Source organism: Gavia stellata, chromosome 22, assembly GCF_030936135.1.
Source record: "Gavia stellata isolate bGavSte3 chromosome 22, bGavSte3.hap2, whole genome shotgun sequence".
Lineage (NCBI taxonomy): Eukaryota > Metazoa > Chordata > Aves > Gaviiformes > Gaviidae > Gavia > Gavia stellata.
The window spans coordinates 13,661,952-13,672,510 of NC_082615.1; the positions used below are offsets into that span (position 1 = coordinate 13,661,952).

General features: G+C 44.6%; 1 protein-coding gene across 1 annotated transcript in view; it reads right to left on the bottom strand.

The window, feature by feature from the left end:
• The window catches only part of RNF213 (ring finger protein 213), a 50,340-nt gene extending 40,397 nt beyond the window's left edge, over window positions 1-9,943 (bottom strand). The window contains exons 1-12 of the mRNA XM_059827971.1: window positions 9,740-9,943; window positions 8,511-9,194; window positions 7,701-7,873; window positions 6,287-6,445; window positions 5,815-6,008; window positions 5,299-5,579; window positions 3,847-4,115; window positions 2,596-2,784; window positions 1,877-2,075; window positions 1,145-1,200; window positions 717-870; window positions 64-216 (exon numbers count right to left, since the gene is read on the bottom strand). Of these exons, the coding sequence (XP_059683954.1) occupies window positions 64-216; window positions 717-870; window positions 1,145-1,200; window positions 1,877-2,075; window positions 2,596-2,784; window positions 3,847-4,115; window positions 5,299-5,579; window positions 5,815-6,008; window positions 6,287-6,445; window positions 7,701-7,873; window positions 8,511-9,194; window positions 9,740-9,943 (2,715 nt within the window). The remainder of the gene's footprint in view (window positions 1-63; window positions 217-716; window positions 871-1,144; window positions 1,201-1,876; window positions 2,076-2,595; window positions 2,785-3,846; window positions 4,116-5,298; window positions 5,580-5,814; window positions 6,009-6,286; window positions 6,446-7,700; window positions 7,874-8,510; window positions 9,195-9,739) is intronic.
• Between the last annotated feature and the right edge of the window lie 616 nt (window positions 9,944-10,559).

Here is a 10,559-nt window from a genome sequence, read left to right on the forward strand (position 1 = left end):
AAGACTATATGGTTAAGCTATGGTAAAACACCTTTTTATTCGTATTATTAGAAGATGACAAACCTGAAGTTCCCAATAAAAAGAGAACGTCACACACTCCACAATTTTTTCCAATAACTTCTGGTTTAAAGCATTTCTGAACCAGGTTCGAGTATCTCTCAGGGCTTCACTGAATACTTCTACCACTGGAACATCCTGCACAGCATCTCTTGGAACCTGCCGCACACACAGGAGAATTAAAAAAAATAAGAACAGTTCAAGCAGGAGAGCAACGTCATGTGATTTAAATAAATATTTCTAAAAGAGAAAGCCTAAATGCATCCAAAGCACAAACATGCCCAGCAACAGAAACCCACCACTACTTGAACAAAGGATAGAGGGAGACTGGGAAGATGCAATGCTTACAAATAGTTTATGCTTAAGAATGCTTATTCCAAGAAGCAAAGACAACATATGTTTGGCGGCGGGGGGGAACAGATGTGAAACAAAACCCATGACAGCCAACCTAGGCATTTGTTCTTATTGAAAATAACGTCAATCAAAATCACTAAATGATTTCACAACTTTTTGAAAGTACCACAGTCTTGGTTAATTTAGAGTATCAAGTTTTCCAAATTGAGAATGGATATGATCTAAAACCAGTCCGTTGTACTATTTTTGTAATACTGCTAGATACCTTGCTCATATCAACCCATGAACGGTTCCTTGGTACTCACTGCTGAGGGCTGAAGTTTGGCAACTTTTGAAATCATCATGGCAGAAGTGGCAGGAATCATGAACCACCGCCCCGACTTCGCGTACTTGCAGACCCTCTTGTGCAGCTTGAGGCAACAGGTTAAGCAGGACTGCCAAGAGCAAGCTTCCAGACCTCTGAAAGACAGGAATAAAGAAGAAGAATTTCTTTTCTGCTCAGAGGAAAAAAAAAGAAAAGAAAAAACCCCACCAAATTCAGTACAGTATGGCAACTAACCATCACTCCCTCAGATGGGGAGCGCAAAAAAACGTTGCTATCTGACAGAGGGATAGAAATACAGGATTCTTTTATTCATACAGATTTCAATGCACACGTTCAAGCATAACCCCACCCCACAGGCATGGCATAAATAAAAAGGACGATGCTCTCACAAAAGTGCACTCCAGTTACCTGGCCTGTTCCTCATCCAAGGCACACAGCAGTGTCTTTAGAAGACTCTCTACTACCTAAGAATGAAAAGATAGAAATATTAAACTGTGGAAGGAATTTTACAGACTGGTTTCTCATTAGTTGAGGGGATGCTGTGAAAAAGAGAATTCAGTATTCTTCCAGGCCTTCTCCAATGCTTTTATAAATAGGCTATAAAATTGCAAAAATTATTTACTGGATGTCAGAGTCAACATATAGGTGGCTATCATTTGTACAAACAAAACCTGCACTTCTTACAATCTAGGGGTTTTAAATTTATTATTATTAGCTGCAATCTCCACTTTCTGCTGTCCTCACACAAATACAAGTGTTTTCACAACAGGCAGGAAAATCTCTCTAACCAGCAGCACCGTGCCCAAACCCCCAAGAGCTGTGCAAAGAATAGTTTCAGGCAGCCGTCTGAGGATCTCAGGATTAAAATATTTGCCACCAGTGACCAGAAGCAAATCCACATAAGCAGACCCTTCTCTCATCAATGCTAACAACATTTTTTGCTACAGATACACCCTCTCATCACCTCTGAGGAGTCTCCTACTTCAGAGCAACTATTTTTGCTTTAGTTAAATTTTAAGCTCTTTGTGCTCTGACTTGCTACCACATTCCCTTCAGTGACAGTCAAACCAAAAGCCCACTACACTTCAGCCCAATTTCAGCCTTTATCCCTTAGCTGGCTAAAGCCGCCAGAAGACAAACCTCAGAACTGTTCCACGAAAGGTCAATGTTCTCTAATCGGTAACAAACACCTTGAAGACTAGCTAACAAACCACTGGAGAAGTCTTTTATAAATTCAGCCAGGCTCTCCAGGGGCAGCACACAGATCCAGGACTTGACCAGAATCCTATCAAATTCCATCAAGTATTTCTTTTCTTTCATTAGTTGCAGCAGGCTCCCCCTGGATAGAAGACAAAACAAAATCTTCAAGTTTTCAAGGTACAAAAGGCTAAAAGCTTATTCAGCCCACAGAGAACTCTTACTCTCACTCCTCAGCTTTTTTCATTTACAGCTGAAGATCAGTGGAAAACCCACAACCCAGTAATCGCAGAAGCAGTGTCAAACTACTGAGCAGAAGCACTCAAGGAAAATAAACTCCAGGTCTTGCTCAGATTCTGCACAACACATCACGAGCTACTTTAACTCACGCCAGGCATCACCAACCATACAAGCTGCTCCATGGCTTGCAGAATTAAGGGTTGTTTGAGTCTGAAAGGTAATATACCGCACAGCTTTGCTATATACCATAGTCTCTGAGCAACCAATATGGTTTGTGTTCATATAGCCCAAACATCCACTATCAATATGCTACATTTCTTACTTTTTAAAAGCAAGAGAGCTAGGAAAAAAGAAATAAAGGTGACCACCACCAACTACAATGTCAAGGCACTGGATATAACTAGTCATTCCGGAAAACTCACCTATCTTGCTTCTTCCTTGTTTCTGCAAATGGAAGCCCTTCCAGCCCCGCCCAGGTATCTTCTTCTGTCTGCAAGCAGTCATGCTGCAAAGGAGCAGCAAAGAAATGCAGAAGAGGAAGAATCCACACCCACTGGGCTACTTGGTCATCAATGCATCTCTGGCACAAGTTTTTCAGGTGACCCTCCAAACTAAAAACAAAACAAACACACAGTAACAGAATAGCTTTTTACAGGACTCAAGAATGCCCAGGGGGGTGGGGAGGAGGCAAAGGCTACATGTCAATCTTGCTATGTACCTTCAAATAACTTTTGGTAATTATTTTAGCTCAGGCTTGTCTTCATTGAAGAGCATATATGGTAAAGGTTTAAGACTCAAAACTGTAATCTTACCTGAATCTCCCTGCCCAAACCCTACGAATATAGCACTAAGAAGTGCCAATACTTTATCTACAGTTTCCTTGTGAGCTCCCCCAGCGCAGGCAGGGATCTGGTGACACAGATGCACAGAGCCAGGCATTCTAGGGACAATTCCTGGCCTCCTTGGTTGGGCTGAAGTACTACAAAGGTCTCCAAAGGGAAATTTAATAGCTGCAGCTGTGCAAGTGAAGAACTAGAAATTCGAGTGCCAGAGAAGCAGTTAGATAACAGTCTAATAAGCAGGCACTCTGAGGGGAAAAAAAAAAAAAAATCAGCAAAAAACACATGTAATGATGCACGTCAGCGGCGACAAGAAGAATCCAAATACAGCATTTAAATTTAAAGGAGTAAACACATGATGATCCCAATCATTGGAGTTTGTAAGTATGAATACCAAACAGGTAAGAAGCTAGAAACTGCTTGACAGAAAAAGATAACAAATAAGATTTTTATGTATAAAGAAAAAAACAGTAGTTTTAACTCAATCTACTATTCTGGCAACAGTGACAAGTTGCAATAAGGGAAATCCTGTTTGGACAAAGTAAAACATTGTTCACATCAAGAAAGATATGTGACTGTAGAAGGGCCCCAGAGAGGTGGTACAACCTTCACCCCTGGAGTTTTTCAGAACTCAGCTGCAACCTCACCTGGACATTAGCTCTGCTTTGAGCAGGAGGTTGGAACAGAGATCTCCAAAGGTACCTTTAATCTGATTTTTTTCTGATTCTCTGACACTAGAGCGCCGAATCCCTTATTGCTTTATCACAGGGTGCTACACCTGCAGCAAAACCAACCCAGTTAGTTACCTTGTAAGTGCTCCAGTAACACACATACCTAGTAACTGCTGCAAAAGTCTTTTTGATATGATGGATTTCATCCAGTGTGGCTTGTTGTGACATCTTATCCAAGCACAGGAGGCTACACAGGCCAGCCAGATCGCTTTTAAATACTGGCAGCTTGAGGATTTCAACTACTGTGAGAATGGTGAGCCCCAGAGCTAGTTTACTTTTTATTACTATGTCCTCCTCCGCTGCTTCTGCACCTTTTGGTGCAAGGAAAGGAAGAGCTATTTTCCTCATGTATTTGAGCAGCAAATCATTCACCTAGGATAAAGATGGGAAGAAACAAACCAACCACAGCATTAGTTCTCCAACAAGTCTTTTTTCTTCTGAAGCCATTTTCTTCTGCTGGTTACAGCGAGGACACTCCAAAGCATTGTACACCCTATGGCACCATGGTGGTACCAGCATCTAAGCACACGTGGTAGTGACCACCACCAGAACATCAGACGTAGTACCCCAGTACCTGTGACGGTCTGGTGCCCCTCTGTGCTACCAGCTCCCACCACCCAGCTACTGCTGCACCTTCCCGTGCCCAGAAGAACTGGGGAGCATCAAGGGACTGGGACAGATGTCAGGAAGGGAACCGGTGAGCTGAGCAGTTGGACACCCAACACTGCCTTAGGTCACCATTGCACGCCACAGCCTAACTCGGCCAGCAGACTCCAGCTTCCCAGTGGACTCAGGCTTGGCTGGGAATCAGCGAAAGGAGAGAGCTTTCTGTCCTTACCCACAGCCCACAAAAGCTACTCTGGAACGACATACCGCAGTGCTTGGTGATACCAAAATCACCTTTCTGAAAACCAGCAGTGACATGAAACACCCGTGGGCTCTGCTGAGCTGGGCAGGTATGCCATCTTGTGGCCTCTCCCCCGTCACCAGGAGGAGGAAGGCTGTGGAGAGTTAGAAACAAGCAGCCCTGACACCGCTCCAAAGCCCCAGAAAAGATGACGTGACAGTTCTGCCATGTTTCATAATTATGCCAGGTAAGATTTAGGACTCCAGAAGCCCTGCCTGCATCACTGCTTAGAACTGGACTAGGAGGAGCTCATCTCAAAAAAAAAAAAAAAAAAGAAAAGAAAAGAGGCAGGCTTCGAGTGCAGAGAAGTTGGTGACAGAGTGACTGGCAGCAAAACTAAAGGGCCAGGCTTAGGAAATTAATATCCGGACACAAAACCCACTCAAGTAAGAAGTCACCACATCACAGCTCTGCTGCTGACCAATATGGGATATTCAGAACGGCACCTAACTGCAAAGGTGTGATGGAAGTTCCCAAGGCAGATAGATGGTGGCACTCACCCCGAAAGGTTCCCCCCTGGTTCTATCACACCTGAACTTTTTGACTGGAAAAGCAAAATTAACCCAACAAGGTCAACAGCAATATTAAAGCTCTGTGTTTAGTAACTGAATGTCTGTTTTCTAGTATTGTTAAAAGAAAACAGATTACCTGCTGTGTGCCAAAGTTTAACTCTGTCCATGGCATTTCCCTGCTGTCATATACGCGTGGGTCTGTTGTAACGACATGAAACTGTCTCAGCTGGAAGAGGAAGTTTCTCAGGTTGTCGGGACTCCAGGTTCCAAGAATGCTGAAGATGTTTTCTAACATAATATTTGCAGCTATCATCTTCCCTTCCACCACTTCTTTGCTTTTATCGCGAGAAAGTATATTCCAAAGGTTCTTCACTACAGAAGACTTTGCACACACAATATCATCATACTGATGCCATTCTAGAATAAGAAACACAGATGAGAACACAGGAAAACAATCATTTGAGACACAAACACACATTTGCACATGCCTTCACTCTTTCAGCAGTCCACAGAAACACCTCCACTGACCCATTAAGCTTCCAACTTCAGACAGCGCTGCCTAATAATAATGCTAGTCCATATGAAGTTAGAGATCATCACACTAAAAAAACACAGATCATCCCAATATGCAGATCGAGTCAGAAAAGCTCACCTCCGTTGTTGAGCAAGTCGCTTCTTATGAATAAGCAGCGATTCACATGAGTATTTGCTACTGAACGCTTGTAAATAAATTCATACTGCCCTCCACCACTGGTAACCCAGTATTTGTAAGGAATGTATTTATTCAAATTTTCTTTTGCAAGAGTTACAGTGCCTTCAATGAGGTATCCATGTTCTTCTAGATGCCTAGGAAACACAAAATACAGCAAAGGAGACAAAGGACACATCAGCTGATCTATATACTTCCTTTTCCACACAACACTCCATTTTTAATAGGAATGGTGATTATTCTTTCATGATGAAAATTTTAGCATAGTTATCTCCACTATGAAAACCCTCTGTAGCAATACCCATCTATGGACATACAGCTACAGTCTTACATATTAAATGGAGTACCACATTACACCCGGTTCTCCAGAGCCAAAACACTCCTGTGCCTCTGTGTGACTCAAGAGGGTACTTACTTGCTGCAGTTCAGCTCACAAATGTTGTCATTCCAGTTTGCGTAGGGAGAAATGCCTCCGGCCCTGATGAACACTTTATGGATCTGAGGGTTTAGTTTGAAATCTTTGGATAATATTGCGTGGAAATATACTGTAACACCATCACTTCGGTTCACAGAACTACAAGAAAGAATCAGAAGGAAAATACAAAGACTTCCCAATTTTTACTTTTTTTTTTTTTAATTGCACAAATCATTTGTCCTGGTTTCGGCTGGGATAGAGTTAATTTTCTTCCTAGTAGCTGGTGTAGTACTGTGTTTTGGATTTCAGATGAGAATAATGTTGATAACACACTGATGTTTTAGCATAAGCACTGCTCAGCAACAACTAAGTCAAGGACTTTTCAGCTTCTCATACTGCCCTGCCAGCAAGAAGGCTGGAGGTGCACAAGAAGCTGGGAGGGGACACAGCCAGGACAGCTGACCCAAACTGGCCAAAGGGATATTCCACACCACATGACATCATGCTGAACAAAAATAACCTGGGGGGAGCTGGCCGGGCATCGGTTAGCAGGTGGTGAACAGCTGCATTGTGCATCACTTGTTTGGTATATTCTTTTATCATTGTTATTATTATTTTCTTCTTTTTCTGTCCTATTAAATTGTTTTTATCTCAACCCACGAGTTTTACCTTTTTTCCGATTCTCTCCCCCATCCCACTGCAGGGGAGTGAGTGAGCAGCTGTGTGGGGCTTAGTTGCTGGCTGAGGTTAAACCACAACATGGTTACAAACAACAAGTAAGATTTGAGCCACTAACTTACTGGATGCAAAACCCGTAAGCTCGCTCAGCGGTTCACTCAAACTGATGCTTCGTAGCAGGCCTAGTGTAAAGCCTAGTGCAAAAAGGAAAAACGGGTTCCTAAAGGCAGCATGAAACACTCTGGCCACGTGCATCCAGGTCACTGCATTGGTAAGGCAACAGAAATACCTCACCCAGCAGAGCCACCTGAAATGGCTGCGCTTTATCCCTCTTCCAGCTCATACGCACTAAGCAAAACAAGTTACACTGATCAAAACAGCTCTTCACACCTTTAATCTAAAGAGTTACATGTGTGAAGGACATACTGCTCATAGAGTAAGAAATAAGAGGGCGATCTCTTTTTTATTCCTCAGATCCTCAAAAAGGTTCAAGTACCCAGTCCACCACATTACCCAGTACGTGACCTGTGCTGCAACTCCTGATTAAACATTGGCTCTCTTTTGCATGAGCGGCAGTTTACCTCCATTTTAAGGCAATTCTATTTCCACATATCCAAGATACATGCAGACCTAACCTTAGTACTTCAATCCCCTGCCTCAGTCTGCAGTCCGCTAGTCCTCCTCACACCAAATCCTGGAAGTGAAGAATGCTGGGGAGCAGCAGGGGTGTTCTCACCTTTCTTTAATCTTATCCACAGGTTTCTGGTTCCTTTGTTGCTTTTTGTCCTTGCAACTGTCTGTTACAGCTGAAGCATCATGCTTGCTAGCAACCTCAGTTTGACTTGCCTTCTCAGTTACTTTGTCTACTTTCCCACTTGGGGTCGTCTTCTTTTCCTTTGTGTCTTCATTCTACAACAGGAAGACAAACAATGCCCAGTTAAACAGGAGACTCTGGAAGCACATCTGCAGAAATATCCAACATCTCTTCAGATGCCTGGGAATAGCCAGAAATCACAGCATACCAGCTAGCTTCATACTTCTGTAAATACTAATCCCTCACTGAAGGAAGCTACTAGTTAGGGAAAATAATGCATAGATTGCAAGAGGAATCCAATCTACAAACATTGGCAAGAAATCAGGTCAATAAGCCAGGTCCCCAGAGGATGCAGCGTAAAGAAAATTAAAGATAACCAACAGCAACTTACAGCTTTACAGGCCTGTCTGTGAGTGGAGCACAGACACCTACAAAGCACGAAGACCTTCTTGTTAGAGGAGGTCTGACAGAGCTCACTGGAAGAGCTGGCTGGAGAAGAGACAAGTTCACAGCTCCTGGGCGTAACAGCAACCACTCAGTGAGGGAGCTGTGCTAGAACTAACAGGAGAGCAAGACTCTGAAGAAACACTTCGTAGTATCCCCTGCTTTCTCCCCGTATCCCCAGCCTCGTGATCTGCAGCTTTACGGGCAGCACAAAAGAATTGTAGTTATAAAGGGAAGCTTTGCCCAGCACAACCAAATACTCACGGGAGTGTTCACTCACACATTTACCTTGGAAGTCGAACACCTCACTTTCTGCCTGGTGTCTTTATCCTTCCCAGCCTGGCAGCTTTTGACCACAGGTGGAGTCTTTGTGTCTTGACTTCGATGTTCAGCAGAAGGAGTTGCAGGCTTACTTTTAGGCGATTCCATCCCAGGGGATGCCCCAGAGGAAATGCTCGCTTTCCCCCCTGTTGAGGCCAGTTTCTTACTGTTACCCATGGACTGGGAATCTGGTCTAGTTTCTGGAAGCTGGCTGGCATCAGGGGCACGACTGCACCCTTCCACATTACTCTTGACTGTTTCTCTGCACTTTGTGGTACTTCCACCCCCCACCTTCTCCTTTGGGGCTGCAGAGCTTGGAGATGGGGCTGCCGCATTATCCGTGCTGCTCTGCTTTGGTGGGGTCATCACATCTATGCTGCTGTGACCACCTTCTGCAACCGCTTCCAGACTTCCAGCTTCCTTTCCTAAGTGACCCAATGCGCTGTCGCTTTCATGTGCGCCTCCACTGTCACCAGCAAGTAAATCAGCACCTGGTTTGGCTACTCCACTGCCCGGGGTTTGGATTTCTGGTGGAATAACACATGTATCAGGCAATTCTGTGGTTTGAGCTGGTGCTGTGCTTAGAGGAGGCAGAGAGTCCTGCTCCCCAGAGCTGCAAGGACCCTTCTTTGCTTTATTCCTCTTCTTTTTCTGTAAGAAAAAAAAAAGGAACAACACAATGTCTGTTTATTCATTGTCAAAGAGAAATTCTTTGTCACCTCCTCCATTGCAGCTAGTACCAGCATCTCCCTGCTACACTGGGTTAATGGAGAATGACCAAGAATAGAAGGTACAAGACCAGGTGCCATCTTCTGTGCTAGGTGAAATGCCAGTAACTCTTGGGAATTCTCTACTTTTAATATTCAAGACTTTCTCAGCAGGAACACAAAGCAGCGCTGAGCATGATGCTCACTAACAAGATCAGATCAATTACTATGCTGAATTCTGTACTGTTTCCCTCAATGCAGCAAAGGTACTGTCAGGGGGAGCTGTACCGCTCAGCACATCAGCTGTTCGCATACGCAGCACATAACGTAAGCAAATACATCTACAGTTTGCTTAGGAACACAGGCAGCAGCATCCAGATGCATGCCAAAGGAATTCGTGGTGATGCAGCCCAGCCTCATTGCTTTACAAAAGAGAGCGCGACAAGGTACCAGCTACTCCTGCCCCTCAGCACCGAGAAAGAGCCTTACCTTCCTCCTTGACTTCTTGGAAGAATCACCAGCCACGCACTGAGGTGCAGTCTCTGAGCTATCGCTTGGAGCTGTGGCACCCTCCAGCAGCGATGCTCCCTCTTCCTCCTCCTCCTCCTGTGTTTCAGTAGAGGAAGGAGGCCCACCTGAAGCGCATTCAGGTATGGTCTCTGAGGTATTGATCAGAGGTCTTGCATTCTCCATCAGCAATCCTTCCTCCTCCTCCTTTGTTTCAGTGTTGGAAGAAGGCCCATCAGCACCTCCTGCCTTCACATCTCCTCCAGGCTCTGCTCCTGTGTCAGGGACCAGAGCGAGCTTCACCTCTCTTCTTTCTGCAATGGAGGCAAGGTTCATTGTTAAACTAGAGAGTCAGGAAAGAAAACAGTTCTCAGCTGGTGGTGAGCAAGCAGGGTCTGCCGCTGACTAGATGTATCAACTGAACACACAGGACCCGCTTTGTTGTTCCCTGTTCAACAGCTACCACTAGCAATGACACCATCCTCCATCCCTAGCACAGCCTCCTTCCCTCTCCAAGGCCCCTGCAGGCAGCAGCAGAATAACTAAGGTAAGAAACCGCTGTATTGAGGTACTGATCTTTCTCTATACTACCTCCAGCTAACACGCTACTGGCCAAAGCAGAAGGCACTGGGAACCACAACTGCCTGTCAAAATGCTCAAGAACCCCCAAGACATGCGGTGATGGTACGTTGGCACTGCTCAGCTTTCTCAATCTTCTGGACTGGCTGTGGGACCTCTACCACACAGCTGAGTGTTGTGTCCAGGAAGGCAAGGGAAACTCTTTATCTTCAACAGTTTTATC